This window comes from Helicoverpa armigera, chromosome 9 (genome assembly GCF_030705265.1).
Source record: "Helicoverpa armigera isolate CAAS_96S chromosome 9, ASM3070526v1, whole genome shotgun sequence".
Lineage (NCBI taxonomy): Eukaryota > Metazoa > Arthropoda > Insecta > Lepidoptera > Noctuidae > Helicoverpa > Helicoverpa armigera.
The window spans coordinates 8,729,690-8,756,304 of NC_087128.1; the positions used below are offsets into that span (position 1 = coordinate 8,729,690).

The 26,615-nt window shown below is 35.3% G+C and overlaps 1 protein-coding gene across 1 annotated transcript; it reads left to right on the top strand.

Moving 5' to 3' along the window:
• The first annotated feature begins 1,562 nt into the window (after nt 1–1,562).
• LOC110372602 (ras-related protein Rap-1) lies at nt 1,563–25,491 on the top strand. Its single transcript, XM_021329422.3, has 3 exons — nt 1,563–1,806; nt 18,978–19,410; nt 22,771–25,491. The coding sequence occupies exons 1-3, from the start codon at nt 1,718–1,720 to the stop codon at nt 23,086–23,088; spliced, it is 840 nt and encodes a 279-aa protein (XP_021185097.1). The 5' UTR covers nt 1,563–1,717; the 3' UTR covers nt 23,089–25,491.
• The last annotated feature ends 1,124 nt before the right edge of the window (nt 25,492–26,615 follow it).

The window sequence follows — 26,615 nt, forward strand, 5'->3', positions numbered from 1 at the left end:
TACGAGTGTCAACATTTGCGTGTATCGTGACCTTTGCACCACAAGGGTAGTCATATTTATCTGTGGGGGCGAAATGAAGAAATTCAGTAATGTTAAGACCCACGCTGAATACGCAGGACAAGTACAGATAGGATGTAGGGCAAAAATTTCATTATCATAAATACTGAAAAACATAATATTGGAAAAAATGTATACGCTATAATTTGTAGTTCTAAATATTTTATACGTGAGGTAACAAAGAACATCGCTAGTGTAATGTCTGTCCTTTCTGTTATTGTAGTTTTGATGTAAGGCTGTGCGGCATTTGAAGTTTTGGATACTTTATAGGTATAGACGGGAGATTAGTAGTACTAATGTCTGAATTTACCGTTATTTAAAACCTCCTATATGTTTCTTGACAGAGAGAAATTAAATTAACGCACAAATAAAACAATAGCGAGATACATGCCTTTTACGAGTATGCGAGTATATAACACACAGAACCCTAAAAATGAAACATGAAATTGTTCACAAGCGTGAAAACGGTGGGCTCTTTACAAAAATATATCTTTCATTTTGTGTCCCTTTTTCAACATAAGGATTTTAACATTTTGCGAAACCAGCGACACATAAAATTACTCGTAATAAATCTTAGGAGATTTGCTTATTGGTACCTACTTTTAACCAGTAAATTATTTGAATAAAGTGTTGCCAATATGAGTCGAAAGGAATTTCTCGAATTTAAGACTGAACCTATCGCTACCATAGCCATTTATCAAAGTACAATTTTATAGCTTTTCTAATACCAAAGCATTTTTATAACGCGCACGCACTCGTAGAAAATTTATTTCTTTTCTATTATGATTCTCGTACGTTTGGAACTTTGCAATAAAAATCCCATCTACTGATGACAATAAGAGGAGAGGCTGTGTAATATATTCGGGAAGGCGTTTCGCGTCGATGTGCCTTCACTCAAGTCACAATGTCTGTGGGAGTGAGTTTAGAAAAACACGGCGAACACTTTATCCACTTAGGCAGGGCTTCGAGCGCGCAGCAACAGGCGACCCTGTGTCTACGTGCGCGCTACAGGTATTATCTTAGGTGCCTACTTACATTTTTCTTCATAATAACACGTTGTAAGAAAACTGACAACATCTCTAAGGTCTTCATTACACGCTTACGTGAATAAAAACTACAGAGGGATTACCTTTTTTCGCAAGCCGCTTCAAATAATGAGTAAGCTCTTTATCGTATCATGCCACGCTTTGGTGTTTCATTTATTGCATATTGATTGGCTGAATGCTATCATTTCGTGCCGATCGATACACTTTATTGCAATACAAATTGAATTTTGATTCGGCTGTCACCAAAATCGCTAGCACCAAGTTCACTTGACGCTATTTGACGTTTCAAAAATTATCTTTGAGTGGCTAGGATCAAAATTTGCATTATAATAAATTTGAGAATTGTCATTGGTAATGAGATTTCACTTATAAGTAGTGGAAGATAGTATAAGTATATTTAGTGTTGAGATGCGTTCGGAAGTGCTAGGGGCACGGCGTGGTGGCTCTCGGCTGAGCGGCGTGGCGGCCGGGCACGCCACTCGTCCTGCGACCGCCCCGAGCTGCGCACGTCGCGACACGCTTGTCTCCCAGGCGCTATCGACACACGCACTCAAACATTGTGCACCAACTCGAACTGTACCTAGTATGTGCTAAGTGAATTAACGATTGCCAATATGAAGGGCCGTCACCAGTTCAGGCGCAGATTCAGTCTGCAACCGTCTTTTATGAAAGAGGATCATGAGGAGGAGCGGAGACCACACAGGTGATCATCATTATAATTTAAATTATAATTAAAGTAACTGTCTAAAATAAAATAGGTCTATGTTTAAAGTTATTAACTACTTGGACTGTAAATTGGTAGCTCGTGGTAAGTTCGTAGCAGCGTCTACGACGGCGGGCGCGTCACGTAGCGCCTCGTAGCTGTTTTGTTTGGGTTCGCTACCCCAACTCGCTAAATATTATTATAATATTACGCTCTCAAATTACGAGCACAATTTTAAGGTTTATTATGAAAGTAGAGGACAGACAGAACTTGTTATATCTAACGTTTGATATTAGTTCACGTTATAACAGAGCAGGTATTTGCTAAAGCTCTTAAGCTCACAGTTTGTTTAAGATAATCTAATGTACGTGTTCACTCACTTTGTATCGCTGATAAAATATTTAAATAAGCGGCGTGTTTTCGCTTAAAATTAATAACTTTCTTATCGTTTATCGTTGGCAAAATGCGTTATGCTCACACAACAAGCCTCACTTCCAGGGAACTCGTTATCTGAGAAAAGGGAAGGCAATTTTCTGCAATTTACCTTCGGCTCGACTTCATCTCTACTATGAATATTCTGATAGGATCGCGACGGGTAAAGAATGGGATTTTTTGTCACATAATTTCTTAACAAGGTTTTCTTTTTATTACTTTCGGGAAATCTTTATCATGAATGATGCGTTTTAGTTGATCTCAATAAAACCTTGTTAAGTGCACGCAATTACCATTTGTATTATGTATTCTGCAATATGAAACACATTTCAGTTCAGTTCTTAAAAGGACAAGGATCATGATCCTGAATCTACTTTATTATTTAATTTAAGTACTTAGTGTCACAGTGGGTCTTCTACTTCTTTATAACAGTAAGAATAAAACAAGCATACTACCGAAAAAAAATAGTGTTAAAGTAGGTGATCTCGATATATGTATTAAGTATCCTTATATCCTATTGCACACCATAGCTGCAAATTATGCTTATAGACAAAGGAAATTGAAGAAATTTAAGATCTTTTTAAAAGTTATGCAACAAATGATACAAAGAACATGAAATGGTATATATTAACTTTAACTTCCAGACATGATTACTATAGTTGCAGTACTTTTTTTGAAGAACTTAATTTAACTTGAACGAAAACTTTATTTTATCAAAATTCTAACAGGAAAGCTAAAAATATTGAAGTTTCGAATGTTTCCAACAAGAAGAAATGCTTTATCTCAAACAGATGTTTCTAGAATATCTAGAACCAGTTTTATTTTGTCTGATTCGAATAAATTTTCGAACAAATCCCTGCGGTGCGCATTCTGCATCCGCATCGACTTAACAAGTCAATTTTATCGTATTCCAAGACGGCTTAAACAGATTGTATCAATTTTCTCAGCCGCCTCAAGTATAGCACTTTATCGTAACAAATAATCTGCTGTTATTTTATTTGTAGGACTTTATCGTAGGCCTATTTCTTTAGAAGTTATTACAAGCCGTCACCTCTTTTTTCTCGGGGTATAATTGTTAATGTAGGTATGTAGGGACAGCTTTTCAATCTATTCATAAAAAAACCGGATAAAATTTCACATGGCCAGTACTTACCGTGACCCAGGGTTTGAACTTAAAACTTTCCTCAGCTATCGCGCTTGCAATTACGAGTCTAACAAGGCAGTTTTTCAAACGTGCACAATGTACCCTATTCTATACACTGTATTGTTTATTTTTATAAGGAGTGTGCGAAGTCGGTTGACCCGGGTATAACCTTTCGCAGTACAATGCATGGTGCGTCAGCGTTTCGTACATGGAAACTAGCTGTTTTATGTGAAAGAAAATGCGGCGCCAAAGTCGGCGACACACCCCCTTTCAGTGCGCGAATATTTTGACACTTATTTATTGGCCTGAAATTAATTATATTTTTCGTATATTGAATATTGTTGAGCTTTTTAAAGACTTTTTTGCCATCAACATAGATGCCTCGTTTATGGATAGGGCTGGATTGTAAAATAATAATGCTTTTTGAATAATAGAAGGATACATTTTACGTACGTAGTTCCAATAATAAAAATCTCCAATTCCTATTAGTTGTTTGAACGACGTCTTTGAAAATCTGCCACCTTATACAATATTTGGACATAAACAAAATGCCCACGTTATATTGTTTACCAAACGTCAGACCATATCAGACGCCGTATGCCCATTTTCCTTATCGCACATAAAGCTCTGTATTTATTACTTTCCTTCTTTTCCCTTACTGAATAAAGTTCCAAGTCCTGTAAGGGTGCTACTCAAATGCCGTTACATCTATCGGATTTAAAAGCACGATAGTGCGATAGAGGTTTCTCGGCTATCGACCGACATAAAATTACCATTTATAAAAATAAGTAATTGAACCATGTTCTCGGTTATTGCTTGAGAGGTGTGGCGGAGCAATGGACGCCATAAATTGTGAATATTATAGCCATTACTCGCCAGACGTATTTAAATCTCCTAGGGTCGGTAAACCTGTTAAAGGGTGACTAGAAATTCAGTGTTTATATTTCTACAATTTTTATATATAAATCTTATTAAATATAATTCTTTAATCGCAAAATACAGGTTTATTTTTTTGGTCACGCCGGTATTTTTGAAAATCCAATTAAGCTTAACAGATTAATCAGACGATGTTAACCGAATAAAAATATTTTCTCAGAAGCCTCAGTATTGTTTTCCCAAATGCTAAACTACTGATGATTTATTAAATTAACGTATTACACGATGGCATCATTTAACAATAAAATAAACGATTTGATTTGAATGGGTTTATTTGTAGTTCTTACTGAAACAAGAATGCAGTCATCGACACAACGGGAATATTTTAAGTCTCAACTCTGTCAATCATATGAACGCCTACGAAATATGATTATGCTATTTCTACGTATTTTCAATGTCACTCCATTGATTTATAAATATATCAAAGCTTTTTGTGTTCCATTGTGCAGGAGCCATCGAACGCTCCAGGCTTTATCTGCCTACACTATCGTTCGATGCGCGATAACGTTTGATAACAATACACAATCATATACCTAGGTACCTAGGTATGTACAGATGTTAAGTAGGTACTACAAGTCCTTGAAACATTAATTAGAGTTCAGTTTCAGTTTCAGCTGAATTAGGTATTACTTTATTTAAGCACGAAGGTTGACCTTTTCGAGGTGAATACTATTTTATTAAAAAAGCAGTCTTTCGAAAAATCTCAAGCAAAACTTAATTAAGAAAAAGTGTTATCAACTGCTTCTGCAAACACATGAATTGATTATGAAATTGCTATTTTTAGGAGTTTCAAAAGCAGAAAGCCCAGTAGTAATATATTTTCATGAAAAGTTTAGTTATGAAAGTATAAAGAAAATTCTGCGAGTTGATAAAAGCTGAGAAAGGAGGTGGACTTCGACTTGCCGAGGATATTCCCTGAGGCCGTGTTGTACTTGATAACGTAACACACACATCGGTATTTCATGCATGAATTCAGAACTAAAATAGTTTTACAGCCCATTTGCGATTCCAATAGATCTAGAGGACTGTAGAAATTCGATTTGTAGATGAGAATAAGAAGACATGGTTCACTAAGAATATTACAATAAAACGGTTAAATGAGAAATAGTAATTGTAGGTCTAAATTGTGTACACTTCGGAAGTTAGATCTAGGTGTATTTCACATAAAGCCTATGTCTCATAAAGCCATAATTTGACAAAAGTGCTCTTCACAAAACAATAAGTTTTATGGATCATTATTCCGCAACATTACATAGTCTGGGCGCTTTATCTTGAAACACCATTTAAGTTTTTCGTATCTCCGTAAATAGCTATTCGAATCGATACATACAAAAGGGTTTATTCATTTCGAATGACGCATAAACAAATCGATTTTCGAAAGTTTGATATCGAGTTGCAATAACTTCGTTCATTGTTTTATAAAGCTGCATGGCCGGCTCGATAAAATATATTTTGTATGCGATCATGTTGGCTTATTTGTTCATCGTACATTGTTTTAGTTAGTCATGTGTGCCGGTAGCTTTAATTAACTACCATGTTTGTTGAATGGTTAATACTCACTAATTCGAGCTAATTTATGTGTTTATTCTAATGCAGTTATTTATTTATCCGGCGTAATAATGTGTTGATTTGAAAACTGCAACATTTTGGACAACCTACTGACAGCCTAGAATAATTAATGGTGGTTACTTAGGTACTAATTACTTGAAACTATTAAAAAAAAACAAGTCCATCATGTTTAAGGTTCCCACGTTTTATAACGAATTCTATATAATGTGTTTTCTGCTAGTGCCACTCTAATAAACATTGTCACATTTTACTTTTAAACGTTCATCCAGTTATCAATCTCTATTGTGTTACCCAATTCATATTTCTCTTTCAAAAACCAATAAACCAATCCGTCGGATGAAATCGTTTTAAATTGACACATTGTTCAGGCTCCCACATTGAATGCCTGAGCTAGGACGTGTCTGGCGACTGATCGCAACCCTTACTCCAATTTACCACCGTTCGAAGCTTTTAAGTCAAAACTCAGACGTGAAACAAAATTGAAAAAAATAAAAGCAAAAATGTATTGTGCGTCGTCCTCGAATGCCTATGAAAAGGATTTTTTTGAGCGTTCCTTTCTCCGGAATGTGAAAGGGAAAACGTTTATCAAGAGTAGGTGGAAGGAAATCTTTTATCTCTTTTATTTGACCACGCTTATTTTAATATCGGTGTTATATCTTTTCAAGAATTTTATGTCGCGCAAGATTTTTGTTAAAAGCTTCATTGGAAGTGAATCGAATGAATTTGTTTCTAAGAAACGTTTTACGAAGATAAGAAAACAACAGGGTACTTCGTCTATGAATAAATATTAGTAATATTAAAAGACACCGCAACACTAAAAATAATGCTTATTCTGCTATCTCCCATTTATCTTATCAGCAAGATACACTTGATGCACAATCTAACAAGTTAGATAGCGGAAGGTAGCAGCTTATGCCAAAGTTTTATATACCCAAAAATATAACTAAAATACGCTATTCTTTACTACATCCATGGCTACCTCGGAATTTATTACACCATCAATATCAATGAAACTTCAAGAGTCTTTAACTTAACTCAATATAAATTGCTATAATAACGATTAATTTACCCTTTGACGCTGATAGCTCATCAAAGTCACTTGCACTTACCCCGCTCCACAACTTTCCGATTAAAGTATCGTAATAATTAAACATGGTTTTCCTCTTACCGATAAATTACTATCTATACTATACTTTTCACGGAAATTATTTACTGTTAGTTCTCGGACTAGATAGCTCTGTTAATTGTTTCTGTATTGCTTTTGTAAAATACATTCGCTGTTGTTGAATCTAGCCTCTATTTCACTGAATAACTTTTGCGAATTGTAATACGAATCTGCCAGCTTCTGAGCGAACATGCTTGTTAATCATGAAAACATATGTGTATTTGGTATGTTTATATGTATTTACGAAACACATTTAAACCGTTTCTATTCATCATTAAAAGAAATTCTTTAGGAGTAAGCTTCTGAATACCCACTCTTTCATTTCTGTTTTCTTTTTGTATCCATTGAAATCTTAGAATATTTTGAGTCTTCAATAAATAGGTACGTAAAAATAGTTTAACATTTTTTCAAGTATTCTAAGAGTCAATCGCTTTTTTCATTCACTGAAAAGTGTTTTTCTTTTTCACATTAAAGAGTAATATTAACTTGAGAGAAAAATTACCAACGATTATAGTATATAGAAAATGCCAACTTATGCAAACTTTGTCCCACAGTGAGGCAAATGTTTTCGTGTTCTAAAAATGCACGGCTGGTTTCATTGTTCAAAAATATTTAGTTTCAGTTTTCCACACTGAACGCCACCATTACACGTAGCCACGGTTTAGATATTTTTGCATTTTTAATAACTGGAAAGCTTAAAATAGATTGCGTAAAACTTGAAACATGTCGTAGCTACAGAGCTGCATACCACTTGGAACATAAAAATTCTACCTGTAAACACTATCTCTATACAACTTAAGTACATACAATAAAAACATTTATATTCACAACAGAACATCACGACTTTATGTGGCTCAAAATCCTTAGATAAAGCGCACCAGTCATTGTTTTAGTCTAGCATTCCCAACGAAATTCCCGGATAATAGTCACTCGCAGCGAACGAATGAAATGAACGATCTGTGAACCAAATGAATGTTGGGTCTGTGGGACGACGTGACAGGAAATCTCATTACTGACAACTTTCCGAGGTATTGTAGGGTATTGTAGCCTATAGTGTGACACTGAATACGAGTCTATGTAGACCCTACATAGCTACAGTTTTGCTTAGTACAACAAATTGATACCTGGAAATTCACTTGCGTTTCGGAACCGGCTTAAGCTAATAAAAGTGTAACATCATTTGTTTGAGGTCAGTTCATGGGAAACAGGTAATAACCTCATACTTATTTGAGGTTATATTTTGTCTGACTGAAAACGAGTAGGTATCATTTTTAACTTATCGAAAACTTCACGTAAAAATATATAGTATTGCGCTTTATAATAAAATATTTAAAAATTAAGACATAAAACATCCTTATCCAGTTTCATCGTTTCTTGCCAACAAAAGACATCTTTATTTCCTCCTGAGGGCGCGATGAAAGGTGAAAAACATTTATCAGATGGATGGTCACGCACTGTAACAAACCTGTGCTCCGATAAAATTATTTTCGGAAAACCGTTGTTACTGCTTGGAATTCCCTTTTCTTAGAAGCAGGGAAATCTTGTTATAACTTTGTTGGCGTTAATGGTTAATGAGCCGATTGGTTTGAAGTCCGGCAATGAAAGAGGGAATATATTTTAAAAGAAAGATTTTGTTGTTAATTCATAAACTAATTTACTTGGCTTTAATTTAGAATTCTTTGTCTGAAAACCAATACTGATTCAAATATGAATTCTTCATTGGAATATAAGTAAAATAAGGAAGTTCATTATGTGTGAACTGTAGATGAAAGAGTTTTTTCACAACAGTCTACCATCCATATATTTGCATAACCATAAACATTATTTAACCAGTAAATACTCCAACATTTGGCACAAAACAGATAAATGTTTCCTTTAGCTAGTCAATTTTGGAATCCCGATAAATCTTATTAGTCCGTCGTATCAATCTCTCTCAATCGCATAAACATAACAGCCATAATATATCTGTATCTTCGCAGTGGTTTGTACAACTCGGTCGAGCCAGCCGTGGTTATAATCCAACTAAGGCTGGATACATCCATCACTACCCTTCTAAGCCTAAGTAGACTTCACTCGAAGTCACTAATGTCTATTTTCCTGGAAAATGAAAAGGTCAACTCAGATCCCGAGTAAGTAAATGTTTAGCGAACTGACTGAACAGTTTGTTAGCGGCGGGTATCGCAAATTCGGTCATTGGATAGGACCAATAAATGGCACGTCGAAGTGTCTGTTATACCTAAGTACAGATATCTTATTTAGATATGTTATTAAGCCGAAATACTAAGTTGAATTCTGCACGAATTGTACGTAATTATTCAATTCAATATTGCTTAGTTTACCTTAAACTTCAAATCCGAAGCTGAGCCTTCCAAAATCCTGACAAACCCAATCATTTGTAATGAAATAAATCTTCACAATTGTCGAAATCCCCGCCTGATCAAATATTAAACATTTATCTAATAACTTCTGAATGCAGAGTAAACTTGGATAATATAATATAATCAAGTGAATAACTTAATCACTAGATTGTGATTCCATTACAAAGCTGTGTCAATGTGAACCTGAGTTTGGAAATATTTGATTGCTCCGTGAAATGGAATTATTTTTCATGTCAGAACAGATTTTCCTTTGTAACGTTTTACAGTATACGGTAAAGGCCTTTTAAAGTTGAATATAATACTTACACGTTTTTTTCTAAAACCTTTATACGCCCACATCAATGTTTTTTACCGCTTGCCCGCACTAATAGAACTTAATGAAGCGTTAATTAACGATCGTACATTAACTCAAATATGGGCAAATGTGGACTTTGTGTTCCTTCTAGCACATTTAAGCTTAATTCCATGTTTTATCCCTAAATATGTAATGACCGTTAAATAATCTGTTGATAATGGGTTTGTTATAATAAGGTTTTAGTATAGCTTTGATGATGATATTATATTCTATGAAAATTTTAGTACCATATAAATAGGTATACGGACAGCCAATTTTCTTTTACATACACAGAATGCTTACAAGTTATCAAGTAATTTTTCACATTATTTATTTATGTTTTCTTTAAAAACTGTTCAGAAGACTATGCAAGCAATAAACATAGAGCTAGTAGTTTTGTAGACAGTACGCGGGGTATTGACCGCAATGTAACAGCAACTCTTTGAGATAAACTTTACGAACTGGCACTAGTTCAAAAGTTGAATACAATTTATTTTATGTTTGCTTTGCTTGCAGTACTTCCTCGCCAAGAGAGCATTACAAGCGTTTTATAATTCTGGCCTTTAGGCTTTGATCATATTTTCATGATAAAAACTTTGCACCGAGAGCTCTATTTATGTTGCCAGTATTATTTTTTTGAAATAACAATGAGATTCACCCGTTTTAGTTGGAAAATTATAACCGTCCGACATTTAGTCTGTAGCGGAAACAAAGAAAAACTTTTGTGGCTTGTATTCACACATTTTGGCATAACATTGGTATTTTCAACGTCAGGAAATATGAGACTCTTTCTTTTCATGTGGGTCATCAAAACGTTGTAATATAATCGTTAGGTAGTGGTTGAAAGCGCGTTTCATAAGTTGAAGGATATTTTTAACAAACATTTGTACCTAATCATTAAATGCCTGATAATAATAATTTTAGAAGATATGTCGGAAATGAGATGTCAATCTTTCTTAATTCCGGAGGCTGCTCGATATCATTAAAGGGAAGCTTTTGCTTAATGATCTGAGTGAATCGTTTGAATAATAAACTGTTGCATTGAAACTGACAGCTTCCTGGACTGTACTTAACATTATTAAACCCTTCATTTTCTTAATTGACCATGTTTTAAGGCCATATTTTAAGGGGTTATCACAAGCTGTGAATATTCACTTACATTTTTAAGCAAATCGCGGCGGATATCGTGTTCCATGTTTAAATAAGCATCTTAACTTTTTGCAGTAAAAAGACTAAATGTAACGTTTTCAACAGAAAACTATGACTGTTGCTATAAGACAGACCACACATAATAATTTGGCCATTGATTTGGTACCAGTAGTTGCCTTGTTGACATGAAAGGTAGTTCTAAAGAATAACCGAGTGCCTCAATGAATCCTTTCGATTAATATAACTGATTTTGAAAGTCGCATTCATTTACCATAATAACAAACAACTTTAAAATGAAGTTACGGCGGCCTCACAATTAGTAAATTAGTGTAGAACGTGTTAGCAATCACACCCTTTGACAAGTAAATAACCTTGCGAGATTTTAACCCCTTAAACTTTACGTCAAAGGAAACGTTTGCACGTTAAAAGGAATGTAATTACACATTCTCGCCATTTAAGCGAAAATATTTTAATTACACTGTGAAGTAGTTTTTTTTATTTTTATTTACTGGCAAGTTGAGAGAACTGCTTCATAAACCGGGATAATAATAAAATCTGCGCGTTTTAACACACTATTGAAGAAAGTAAATAAGTTTATAGGTACGTGAATACTTATTAGGTACCTATACGACACAAGTATACTTTCAGATACATTTACTATTTGGTTTGAACGCAAAATAGACTCAGAAATATTGTAGCCTTTAAAAATACTGCGGCACCTATTTTTCCGACGTAACTCGTCACAAAATTTTGGCGAAACAAATTCAGGCTATTCTTCGTAGCCATTTACTTTTGCTGAAAAATACGTACGCATACCTATTTAGCATTCTTTCTTTTATGTTTTCACAGCAGAGTGTTGGTGAGTAACAGGAATTCTTGAATAAGAATATTATAAACCACGAAATAACGTGCAATATTTTTGAAGAACACCATTGTTATATTTTTCACAAAAACATCTTTTAGGTGTTTTACTGATCGAAGAAGAAGGTACGAAAAATGTTGTTATTTTTCTTTTAAAGGCCATTGTTTGCCAGCGCTCTTAATAAATGTAAAACATCCATTTGCTTATCGTGGAAAGTTTCTAGTGCGACATTTTCTCAGTGTTATTACAATAGGCCAATAAAATTAATAATATTATGATGCCACCCGCTGCTAAATACAGCGCTTCCATCGTAAAGTGCCAATAAGCACGTCTGCGCCACTAATGCCTTGCTCGAGGTAATTTACAACAGCTCTGCTGGGTCTCAAGTATTTTATTTACTTTTACGACCAGTCAAGCGATACTAGATAAATATTCAAACGCACAATACTAGATAGACACGGCAGGTATTGAAGTGTTCTGACATCGAATACCTACCATTAGAGTTGGATAACAAAAAACCGTGCCACACATGGAAAAAACCGTTTGAAATATAAAAGTGGAACGAGTAAAGTAACTACGTTCCGTTCTTAGGAACAGGTGTACAGTATACCTATCACGAGCATAACCTGAACTTCCACAACTGTTTGTAAACTTCCAATATTGAATTTTTTACTACTTTATCCCAAGAAACTTCGTAGTGATTTCTAAGTTCAGACAAAAATCACTGCGTAGGTATACATAGGATTTATATAAAATATGTAGCACTAACCCATCACCAAAACAATCTTGAACAAACCTATGAGACTGAAAATAATCTATCCATGAAAAATAGCATCGTCTCCTTGCCGTATCTACTTCGACAATTTTGCTTTAAACACCCAGGGAAGATTTATAATTGCTCTTTACAACCTTTGGAGTCCTGACTTACCCTGGTAAGTGATCTTTGAGACTTCCAACGCAATATCTTGCGTGATCTACCCCATTTATTTCTAGGCGTGCTCCCCTATTTACGTAATGAGTCTAGGCGTCCTAGACATCGGCCCCGAAGAGCTGTTTAGTTAGCCGATTAGTCACTCATACTTTTATGCCTCATTTGGAAATACTTGGCTAATTAATTTTATCATTCAGCAGAGACCATTCTTGCATGATAAGGGCTATGTAGGCCTTCACTTCGCCTAATTTGAAATGAAAAATAATTTTATCTTAATTACCACTTACATGTTTTTTGCTTGTAATTTTTTACATACCTATGAGTAATAAGTAAAGAAACTAACATCGTTAATAACATTTCATTCTTAAAATAGCCAGTCAGCACCAATATACATTTTCCTGTAAAAATAAATGTGTATCCAATTTTCCATACTTGAACAATTTTCTACGTAGTTTATCTTCATTTTTACTGCGTGGGTGCTTTTCGAAGCTTCTAGAAACTGAAACTCGATGCTGCGGTCTGTGTAGGTTGAACATTGAACATTACCTAACCTGCTCTCATCAAGGACATCTAAATGTTTATACCCGATGTAAAACGACCCTTAACAATGCCGAAAAACTCGTATTATCCCCACGATTACAATGTTTTTTTACTGGGCTGTAGAGGATTTGTTCAAGGTTAACCAAACATTTTTCTACGTTAAAACACAATTACATATAAAGATAAGTAGTTTAAGTTTGTATATATGTATAGTGTGTACATTGTAGAAATAGATTATAAAAATAAAATTTAAATTCATTAAAAAAAATAATAATAAATGTTATGAATAGTTATACCTATTTTCTTTTGTACAAATAAATACTTAATCATTAGTAACCCAATTTAAAAAAAACCCTGAAACTGAATGGTGCGGTCTAGCATTGTAATTTCGTAAGTCAAGGCTCGAGGCTGATAGTTTTGACCGCATCGTCAGATTTGATTTTTACTTGAAAGGACCGATAGCCTTCAAACGCATACTTTTGAAAACTTGTGAAAAAAATAATTAAGTTATAGAACCAATAAAAACAAATAATTTCGCTTTCTTACTAAATATGAAACGAGCTGTCAATTTTTATTTAAGTACGTACGTAATGCCCTTCGTGCGTACTATAGCTTAGGCTGGTCTTGATTATAGCTTCCGCTATTTATCTTTGAAGTTATTTGAGGAAGACAGGGTTTTAAAGCACGAAACATAAAAATAATATTCTAACAATTATTTTGGTTGTTAAGAATTTAATTGTATTGAAACAATGGGGAAAATGTGTCCGTGTACTTTGATCTTCGGTATCAAAGCTTGAATGTCATTCTTGTTAAATATTTTTAACTTTTTACTCGGCCTAGTGTGGGTACATTTCAGATAAGACACTACAAAGACTGTTCAACGGAATACAAAAATGAAAAAGGCTTTTGAGTACAGCATTCTTATTAAGAGTTCGAACTTTTATGAAAACCTGTAGGTATAGGTGCTTATATACATTTTATACCATCAGGCGGAAATTATTGTATAACGCGTGAATATTCCTCGGTAAATATCTAAATAATAACAGGTATTACACGAACGGAATATGCAATGTCAATTTAGTGATTGGAACGCGAACGGAAGTGTATTAAATTGGTTTTTAGTAGCTACCGATATTTCTCCAGCGTGGTTGTTTACATTTAGAAATTTACCCTTTAAAGGATATTGAGAAAATGGGTTTTTAAAGGATATTGGGGAATTTTTTACGAATAATTTTTCGTATTTTTATTCACCCAATTTTCTGGGTTTTCGAGTAAAGTTGGGAAAAGGCTAGGCAAATGATGATTTACCCAATTTTCTGGAAAGTCTCTGTTAAATGTAGAATTCCAGTTATAGTCATATAAAATATCATTGAACGGACGTTGAGTGATGCAAATAGCAATTAAAATTTCATCTCCCGGAATTTCATTCCACTGCATAGTTTCTGAATATAATATCGATATATCGTTACTTATAGATAAGTATATAATACGTAGGGATCCAAATTAACCAATTACCTATAACACAATAATCCTTTCATAGTAATAGTAATTATGCAATCCGAACGAATTCCGTACAACCCGCTGCTATTAAATATGACCCAAATCAAAGAAAAGCCTCCCAATATCTTTAACCCATTAATCAGAATAGGGTAAACTTTACCCCGCAAATTGCAAGTTGAGGAATTGGCCCAACGAATTATGAATAGGGCCTATTAGGGGGGTTATTTGTTGAACGTCATCGACCCGGGTTTTGAAAAGCGCAATATATTTCACTATCCTGAAAAAATAAAAACAGAATTTAGTTAATTTAAGCTGAAACTGACATTTATAAATTGCACTTAGGTACTTAGAAACTGCATTTATTATTTAAACTTGCTTAAAATGTCTATGTATTTTAACAAATCAAAGCACACATAGGAAATGTTTTCATAGTTAATATTAGTACAAATTTTGGAAGACGAGTGGAATTTGCTCTGCGGTTAGACAGAGCCCAAAATATTGTGGTTTGATAACCGCACTATATTAATTATCTCGTCCACGTCTCCTCTTATGTAGATAACAGTAAATAGTAATACATTTCAATTTAAGTATATGATAATTAATAGAAAGAAAAGATAGAATTTATTCTCCGAACACGGTCCACAGTTTTTTTCTTTCTAAGATTAAACAAGTTTGATGTAAATTATAAAGAATACTCTGTTTATGTGCTTGTAACGTTGCCGCTTCTAAAGTATGCATAATCTTGTCTTTTATGTTTGTGGCGTCTTATTTTTCTGTTCAAATATTTTCTTATTTCACTTAAGATGTAAAGCAAATGTATTCATACTAGCTGATTAATCATCCCACGCGAGAGCTCCTCATGTGGAATAATCCTCCACGTAGTGATATCTTCTCATGTACTCGTACCTTTTAAATAAACATCTCCAATTTACACATTTTTACATTGGAAATAAAATTACTGAAGATATTCTATATGATATCTCTTGTTAACTATGTTACGTAGTCAAATATGTTAGGTAGTAGGTTTTTTGCTGGTTTTTAAGTATATGAAGGTTTAATGTTCCCTCGTCTTAGTTTCTTTATATTTCAAGCCTTATTGTAACGTCGTTTTATAATGCGTGGAACATCTTTATCTTCTTCCAAATATGCCTAACGGTTACAAAAAGAACAAGATCCTACTATTTGATCCTAAATATTTCTTGATTAAATAACACCAAACAGGAATGATAACAGTAAAATATAAAACTGCCATCTCACTATAAAAAAAAACAACAAAAAGAAAAAAAATACAAAACTACTAAAAGTTCTAAATACATAACATCACATGTATGTGTTATGGACCATATGATTAATTCGGGCATTATTTATAATGCCCGAGCATTATGAATAATGTCTAGCTTTATCGGGCCACATGATTAATAACTATCTTAACTTCATTATTTATCACTTGGCACGGGCATTATTATATTGCTACATGATAGTTGGGCAATTTGATAATAAAGCTATATTTTATGCGAGGGTGGCAGTTGTTCTAATAAATAAATCCTGTTACTTGCTACATATTTTATGATTATTGTTTTAAAATTATATGTTCTATTTTAATGGGAAATTATAAGTCTAGCCAGAAACTTATTAATTGGACAATTGTCATCTAATTTACTAACTCGGCCTCGTTTTTCTTGATCTCATTTTTCTTGGCTCGTTTTTTTTATGGTAGAATTTAATTTGGATTCAAAACATTGTATTAAAAACTGAACTTAGTGACGAAAACGAATCGCTGCAAAACTGACTCCACGTAGTCTTGTCTGCCCTACCCCTAGAGTGCAATTCAAAACCGCGTAGGCACGGAGGGGCGAGGCGGCCTGCGAGCTGAGGCGCAGGTAGTTGAAGCGATCGCCGCCGCGGCTGAGGCTGGCCGGCTCAGCCGGCCAGCAAGCCGAAGCTGCGTCGGTGAGCGTGAAAACCATCTGCGACGATAAGCTCGCATGGGACCGCCGGAGCCCCGCAGCGCCGGAGCCGTGACAGAAGCCATGCTTGCTGCATCTACTATGCTCAACTTCTATGCTCTGTCAATTGATATGGGATGTGTGAATATGTTTGTATTACTTTGCCCAAAAGGTCACAGGCAATATGTATAGTGCCCGGTCAATTTGATTGTTTGAATAATTATTATCAAATTGCACTCTCATATTGGGCATTATTCATAATGACCGGGCATTATGTATACTGCCCAATTTATCACTTGGTCCATAACATATGCACATAATCAGACTCCCCATAACACAGTGGTTGCAGCCAAAAGTTAGCTCACGGATTATCCTAGTTTCTATTTTACCTCAATACTTGCAGAAACACAATTTAAATTCCAAATAGAGTTTGCTATGTGCTTCTATTTTCCTATATATAAAAGTTAGTCTGATAAATAAGTTTGTTTATGGTATTATGTTCTTAACTTGATGGCTTTAAGCCAGGGATTGTGATACAGTTACTTAAAATATTTTATTAGGTACCTAGTTAGGTTTGATAAAGTAACATACATTATAATACACTATTAGTAGTTAATAAATATATGATTCTCCATTGTTAATTTAAATCGCTCCTCCATTCTCCTTTGTTTAATTAATTTATAAAACGTTAGTTTTTTATTTCTACTTAGTATTAGTATTTAGCTGGTGGTAAATTTCATTTGTTGAGCGCTATTGCATCTTGTCATATTATTTTAAATAAACATATTCCGTCTTACCACAAAAACTTTTAAACGTCAGTTTATGCCTTGTCTAAAAAAATGTCAAATTATGACGTTGACATATGGTTCATTTTGCAGCCAAAATTTTATTAGACAAGTGTAAAACAGGGTTTAAAGTTTTTGTAGTAAGGCCCTAACTTTCTCATTCAAGCTATTAATTTAAATTAATAACTAATGAAGACCAAAATGCGTCATAATATTTAGGCACCTAATACAGATATTGGTATTGTTTCGACGAACCGATCACAAAATAGGTCCAAGCTTTGTCCCAGGCTCCGGGACGCCACTGTTTAGAGGAAGGTGTGAACACAATAGCGCAATCAGTGCGAGCGGAAACATGCTGATAGAAATGAGCGATTTAACGCGTCATACCGGTTGGAAGGGTGTTACTGTTCAAATTATTGTAACCTGTGGCTTATCGACAGATCACGATAGAATTCGATTAAAGAAGTAAACTTCTTGAACAATATTCAAGCAAAATTCCACTGTTACGAGTGTGTAGAGAATTTTGCAACTAAACACATAGGATATTACACCTACTTAAAAAGGGTTCCTTTTATGAAAGTACTAAAGCAACAAACATGTGAGCACTAAACTGACAAAATATATGTTGTACATATATACTGTAGTGTACATCAATGCATTGGCCATCCCACGCAAGAGGAAGAGCAAACCCAAGGAAATGGCTCAATGCCACGTAGATTACGGGTTAGAAGCCACAACGTCTCTGTTGACCGGCGTATACACTGTCTGAGCATCGTTGCTAGCTCCAACAGTGTGTACATACCTGACTTGATCCCCGTCCACAAGCTTTCAAGTACCGATAACTTGTTACAATAATAGCTTGTCAATAAATAAAATTCAGTACGCGCCATTATTGATCGTTTGTTTCCCGATAAGCCGATGACACATCTAATTTATGTATATTAATGACACACCTCGACTTACATATTCCAGATATCTAAATTTAGATAAAAAATCATATTAGGTACAGAATTTTCCGTTAAGTTAGAACATATTGTACTACACTTCACTAATTACCAATGCTTACACGATCTATTTGTCAATTAGCTGTGGTGTATGCGGCCAAGTTCCGTTGATAAGGGGTCTAGTGCCCTTGCTAGTTATCTACCACCTACACGAATGTATTAGCTAGACCGACATGTCATTCACAAGGTTGCCTATATCGAAGAACCGATATCATTACCCTTAAACTTGATTTGCATTATTATTGTACCGCTAGCACAATACGAGTTCGTCCCACGCATTCCCGTTAAATTTATGATGCGATTTATTTCGCCTGTTAAATTAGATCCAAATTCGGTGATTTGCTTTCATGCAGGCAATAACAGTCATTTGTATTTAACATAATAAAAGCATCTATATAGACCGCTCGTAAAATTGATTTTATATCAAATCTCGTATCTAAAGGTACATCAAGTGTAATAACATTTTGCGATGTACTAAGTAACGTTTTATTTTCAGAACTGAGCGGACGGAGGACACCGTGTCGAGCAGTGGGAACCTCACCAACAACGCCGTGCGACATAAAATAGTAGTTTTAGGAGCTGCAAAAGTTGGCAAGTCGTCGCTCATATCACAGTTTCTATACAACACATTCTCGCCGAAGTACAAGCGAACTATAGAGGAGATGCATCACGGGGACTTCAACGTGTCGGGCGTGAGGCTAACGCTGGATATACTAGACACGTCGGGGGCTTACGAGTTCCCGGCGATGAGGACGCTCTCCATGCAGTCCGCCGACGCATTCATACTGGTGTACGACATCACTGACGCGAACAGCTTCACCGAAGTGCGGATGCTCAGAGACCAGATCCACGAAACCAAAGACAGCACGGCCGTTCCTATTGTCGTAGTCGGCAATAAGGTAGACCTAGCGGAAACTGGCGCCAGACAGGTAAGCGCTTCTTTTCTTCTTTAACAAAAGCGAATTGTAATAACTGGGGATGAGATTTTGCTCCAAATCACACGATAATCTCGCGACATATTTTCTTTCACCACATTCATGACTATTGTACTCGTGTAGGACTGGCACTCTGCATTATGCTCTTAGGTTTTGATGGTCAATATTTGGCTTCCACATTTGTTGACTGTGTACTCAGTACAGCAACACAGTTTAGTGTGATGAAGGTTGGATAACAAAGTGACGCGTGAAGCGGATCAAGCGGGTGTCACGTATCACACAACCCCGAGGGATATACATACGCAGTTCAAATATTCACAGAAATCTATCGGCTGAAAACAGAAGATCCTTACATAAGGCACATACAGTACAAATACATGGAACAAATAAAGATTTTTGTCGGATAAAAGGTTGCCTTTTTGGGATTTGTTACAAAATGAATTCATAAATCTTTTATCTTCAATATAGAACCTGTAATTGAAAACCGTGCATCACAAGCGAGTGCAAATAAAATACGATTACCGTCACAAATCTCTTAAACCGATCTAGAGCATTTGACTGTGCATTTACTATGAAGTCGTTTCCTACGTGTTGTGAGGAAAATTGAATTTCCGCGATGTCAGAACTTGCAATATGTGAGCGAAAGGTCACTGGGAAACCTAACAACCAACATTTGTACTACTGACAGCACACAGGATGTCACGAAATCCACCAAAATGCCAGTCACCTTGTGGTGTATTGCATTTATTTTGATGCAAGAACAATTGGTTCACATAGAGCTTTTCTTTAATTACGTAAATTGCTCAGATAAGATAACCGGTAAAGGCAAACAAACAATATGGAAATGTACCTCCATTTTCCAATAGCGTGCCTTTGTTTTAGGAAACGATAGTTTAAATAGAAACGAGGATTAAAATCGGCTATGTTAGTGCTATCAAAGTATCACGAAGTGCCGGAAACTGGTACATTAAGTAACAAACAGAGGATTGTTTATGTTTCTAACAAAGGATTTATACTGTTTGCAAAGTGATTAAGCTAACATGAATCATGAAGTAACAACAACTTTAGAACAGAAACTACCAGTATGTTGTTATTAGTTGTCTAGTTATAAATAAACGCAGAGTTGCTATTAAATATTACAGAAACGTAATTTATGTATAAAGCTTGCAGAACTACTTATGTTCTAAAATAGTTTTAATTAAATTATAGTTGTGTAGCTGTAATTTGACTGTATAGCAGATGTTTTCAAAAATGGCCCGAGCTGACAAATTTTAATTAACGAATTCATAGGGCACCCCCCGATATATTTAATACTTGTAGGTAATTGCTGGGATAATTCATATTAAATAAACATTTTTCAAACCTAAAACGGACATGACACTCACACGTACAACGGCTCGTTTGTTTGTTTCGACTTATCTAAGAACAAAGCAACTTAAATAGCTCCGGAAAAGTATTTCTCTTCAGCGCTATAACGAAGCTTCCTTTCACTGATACAATACCAATTAAAAAATTAAACACCGTGTGCAGTGCTCAACATTCCTTACAAATTGTTTCATTTCATTTTCCTTTATAAGCGAAATTAGTCTTTGTTTTCCTAACAATAGGTGACATTTTACGCTGCTCTTTGAAAATACGCGTTTTAAAGGATACTTCATGGGATAATGATTTTATTTCATTTAGAAAATCCATGGTGGATTTTCTTCTTATTCCTATCAAGTTTCCTCTTAGTAAGAGAAACTTTAAGATATTTGTCTAAATAATGCTAAAGTTTCTATTTTAATACGCTGGTAGGTACTTCGCACGTAGTTTGAAGAACATGTGAAATAAATTTTGTGGCTTTCTCATTCAGGCATTGAAATTTATTTCGCAACGTGAGGTTTTACAAGAGCTATTTTCGAAACTCAATTTGACATTCCAATCTAAACACAGACAGGCTTACAGACGAATTCTGAAAGCACGTCTCTAGTATTAATAGCAAAATCGATTAAATCCCATTAAACGTGAAGGTACATTGAAATCAATTTTATTGATACGGCTTTCCGTTGAATTGCTACGAAAATTGGTCGCTTTTCTATCAAAAACGTAAATAATGGAGTGAAATCGGCTTATTGGATATCAGTAAAGTTTGCATCTGTTAGTGTGATATGTGAAGGAAACTAGATAGTGTGGTTTTATGTATATTTCATAAGGCTGGTGACGAAGTTAGTCCCGGAACCGGCGGTGTCGGCGCGATAGCTGTGTCCGGGCCGGCGCGCACAATGCCCCGGGCGCGCTGACTCGCCAATATCCGCCGCGAGACATACATAACTTCGTTTTTATAGCAACAGAAGTCTAATAAAGATCCCTTGCCGAATGTCTTCGCTTTTTGTTGGCGTTTATTGCTATAACTCTTCGGGTTTTTTTTGTTGCGACAGAGTTGAATTCTTTTCTAATTTTGAACTTTGTTACGTAAGTAACTTCAAATTGGAAGAAATATCTTCATTTGAGTAAACCATTAACGTCTAACTTAAACATTTGACACCTCATAAGTTAGAGCGAATGAAATATTTGCAATTCTCATCATTGGTAAATAGGAAACAGTTCCCAAGTTAGGCATCTCGCGCGTAGTTTAGGAACACATATTTGGAGAATACTTTAAACTTAACTCATAAAACTAAACTTTGCGTAATAAATCAGTGTGAAACTCATTTGGGTTAACTAAAACAGAAGTCGATTTCCCGTCAAGGACAGGCTAATTACTAACAAATTATAATTTGTAAAACTAATGTTGGGTTGAACTTTGTTAAAAAAAAAAACTTTAGACGTTGTGGTCTAGGTATATATATAAGTCTGCTCATTCTTCAAAAACTTAATCAGATTGTTCCAAGTCAAAATTCATTAGTAAAAGCCATTTCTCAACGGCTATACATATTCTTGATTCTAAATAAACATTTATTTTGTGTGAAAATTATAGGGAAACGAATATTTCATCGTTTACATCGCATTCTGCTGAAAATGTTGGTAAAGAAGGCTCTGAAAATATTGACACAGCAGAGTATAGTTTACAATATTTAATTCAGAAGTATTTCCAAGAGATTCAAATAACATGCGAATGAATACTTTAAATGGAGATCTTTGTACCGGGCTTTATATTTTCAGACCGCATGCGCGCCGAATTCCAACAAATGTTTAACAGTCTAGTTAGCCAGCGTACATTTCGGCACTGTGAAAATGCTGTACAGTTGAAATAAAAACACTTTTATCGTTTTGTCAAGGCACACATAAAGTTGGCCGTATAATAAGTAACACGTGTACGCTCTCACCTCAGTGCAAACAACGCGCTGTTTATTCTGACGTTGATTTCTTTTCCAGGTTGAATTTCACACGACGGAGTCTGTAGTAACCGTGGACTGGGAGAACGGGTTCGTGGAGGCTTCCGCGAAGGATAATCTGAACGTGTCTCAGATCTTCAAGGAGTTGTTGGTGCAGGCTAAGGTGAAGTACAACTTGTCGCCGGCGCTGCGCCGACGGCGGCGGCAGTCGCTGCCTACCGGGCCGCAGGGCGCGCCGGGCTCCAGCCCCACGCCGCCCGCGCATGCGCCGCACGTGCCGTCGCCTGCGCAGCTCGCGCACCTCCAGCAGATCCGCGAGCGACACAACAACAAGCGCAACTCTTGCGTCATCTCTTAGATCAGAGCGCGGCTCGCGACTAGGTACACCATTAGTTAAGGACCTCGGGTAACTTTCGAATTTTCTATACGTACCGATAATACAACTATTTATATGAAACTCTCATTAAAGTGGACTTTGTATTAGATGTTCATTAACTAAACTGTCGTCGCTATCTTCTTCGGCCAGCCTCTTAAATATATCTCAGTGATAACTTTCAATCTAACACATGATTGTGCTTTCAAAAGTATTTCGTTTTAAAGATTTTACTGTTCAAAATCAAATTATCACTTATAATACGAGATAACTGTATTGAAAATGGTTCCAAGTTAAGTCCCCTTAGCAATATTTGTGACAGTTCCCGTATCATGAGGTTTGTGACGAGGTGTTCACAAGCATACGTCATCTGTGTCGTCCCCGCCCAGTTCATCGTTCCACTAATTTACGATTATGCTAGGCAATAAAACGTTTCTTACGTGATATACTTAGATCCATTAAGATTTGTCCATTCCTTCGTGATGTTTCTACTTTATATGTGTATATCTAGATAAGTAGTGGAAATAACGCCAACATACTAAATATACCTTTAGATTTAAGTCATAGTGTACTACAGAGTGACATTGTAGGGAAAAGTGATAAAGTAGAAGTGACGGGTATTCGTGACTGGTTTATACTTTAGGTTTATAAAGATTTTCTAACTTATTGGTAAGATATAAAGACGTAGATTTGAGTGAAAGAGGATCCATGAAACGACTGAGTGTTCCGCAAATATATCAAAACAAACGAAAGATAATAAGTGTTGGTATTGGATCTGTGTTCGATAATATTTGTGAGAGGTGTGTGAGGCCGTGGGCCGCAAGGGTACAATGATCTCGTTACACAAATTACTGCGGAAAGAATAATGACCTAATGAGGGTACGAGCCACAAATGTGGTAACAAGAGCTATCCGATTACTTAGCTATATGAATCGTTACATATACCTAATACCAGTTTGCCAAACAGTATTAATGAATTTGTGGATCGTATATCAATATTTATAACTAATTGATAAAACTTTCATTCCAAGTGTATTAGAATAACGTGACTTGTATATTGTAATTGTTTCAATACTGTGTACTATTTTCTGACTTAAACTGAAAGTGTTAGAGTAGGGGTAACTTTTATCATAACTTTGACATTAAGACAAAAGTTTGTCTCTCAACCAGTTGATTGTAATAGGTAAGAACTTATATAATTTCATCTGAGAACATAAAGTTATGCTCAGAAGTTATGTACTAATAATATTTTATATAGTCATAAAAATAATGTATATGATTCAGACATAAATGACAGAAATTAGGTATGCGACATGAATTTAGGTGCCCGAAAAAAATAATAATGTATCAGTATTGTCTGTTTTATTTAAATACCTATATTTACTATATTTTATTGTGTACTGTTAAATTCATGTTAATCAGGGCTTGAAATAATTTTTATTTTTTTGAAATACATTAGAAAAAGTTAATTGTTTTATACTAGTAACATGTTTATTAGTGACACTACAATTGCCCGTTAGAAATGAGGGTTGACCAAAAACCCCTTAAAGCCATATAGATTCCTGATAAATAATGAAATATTACTGGTAAAATGTACGCGTTAATCAAAAGGTGTTAACTAAATACATTTTCGTGTAACACCTGCAACCCTAATCTGACCCCAATCTCCTCGGAGAAGTAATTAATTATTCAGATTACACTTACATCTTTTGCCACCCCTAATTAATAATATACCATTAATGTATTTCCGTTCTATATTTATATTTTTTCAGTAAATAAAGTAACTTTTCTGTATCAGATGTATGAAAAAATCTTAAATTAATTACGACTCTAATATTTCAAATTATATGGATGTGCCTTTTTTAAAAGATTAGTCTTCTTAGTTAGTAGAAAATTGTAGATTTCGTTGAATGAATTCAAATATATTTATGTCTGTTCGCTTACTTCTATTTCGTTTCATACATATGTAGTTTTAATGTTAGTTTAATAGAGAAAGGTTAGATGTAAATCTACATATATTATATTTATAATTGAATTTGAGTAATATTGGATAACATTTAAAGAATATGTGGTCTATCAATGTTTGTACTTTGACGTACTTTTAGCAGCGGTCTGTGCACATTTACTTATGAAGTTAAACATAGCATATTATGTGTAAGAGATTTTTTATGATCCTTTGTATAAATATAACGGAACTGTTCGTAGCACAGATGGATTTGACAAGTGTAGTGTGTGTATAGGTGTTAATTTTCCACTCAGTTTAATAGTCACGTACTTATCTAATGTTTATATTATTATATGTTTCAAATACAGGTATTTACTTCAACATTTGTACCGATGTAATAAAATTGTCTCTGAATAAAAATAACTAACTTCTGAAAAGTGGTCATTTTCGTCCCTGTAAATGCTTATAATTATGTTTTTAACAATTGTTGCAAAAAAATAAAAGATTTACTCCAAAAAGCTTACTAGAAACGGCAGATTAACTTTTAGTTACTTTGTTAAAGACAAAGTGGGGCCATTTCTAAAGTGCGTAGCTCGAATTCATTCCAAGAAAAATTAATGGCCTTTTATTTTTAAGCGTTCTTCTCAAACTCAAATTTATACAATTAAAACGTTCTGCCAGAAGAATTACCGAAGTTAAATTGGAAGTTTATCGTGGAACGTCGCAGCGCAACTGTTGCGTATTATCGGCGGGATGAGGGTGCGGTGACGTTCACACTTCCTATACGGAATATAGTTTTATTTAGAATGGCGTGCGCGGTGCTGTGACCTGGTCAAGCTTCATCTTTGTTACATAGATTGTTGCATGCAGCGCGGCGTGTGCACGCGTGCGGCGGCGGCGCGGCGGTGTCGCGGCGGTGGCGCGGCACACTTGTTGCGCAGCGCGATCGATACCTCCACGCCGCGCCCACCTGCCGCCTCGCCCGCCGGCCCCACGCAGACACTTCCCATTCAGCGCCCAAACTCTCACACCCACTGCCGCCAACAACTAAACTTTACCACATTTCCCTCACACATTCATCTACACCTAGTTAGAGTTGCTTCTCAAAGAAACATTGCCAAAAGTACAATTTGAACAGGTAAGTATGATAAGCAAGAATCTCTATAGAAGAATTGCTCAGTGATATTATCAGGATAACAGCCTAGTAAATCCTTTCCACTGCAGCGCAATGTTATTAACCTTTTACTTTATACAAATTAATAAGTTTTGTTAGGAATGTTGTTTAATTAAGAAGCTCATAGAAAGGATTTAGTAGTTTTAAGTAGTGATGAAAATTATATTCTACACTTTTTTTTCTACCACATTCGCTTTCATGTCGGTATACCGCCTTTCAATTTCAGCTTCAATATAATCTAAAACATATTACGTAGGCAATCTTAGGTATAGGTACAGGCGCGCAATAATCGCCTCATTACGAGCCTCGGCACGAACTGCGGTTCGCGCGTAATATCCGAACACATGTGCTACACGCGATTAGCGCGCAAATCCGTAGCGAAGCGTAGCGACG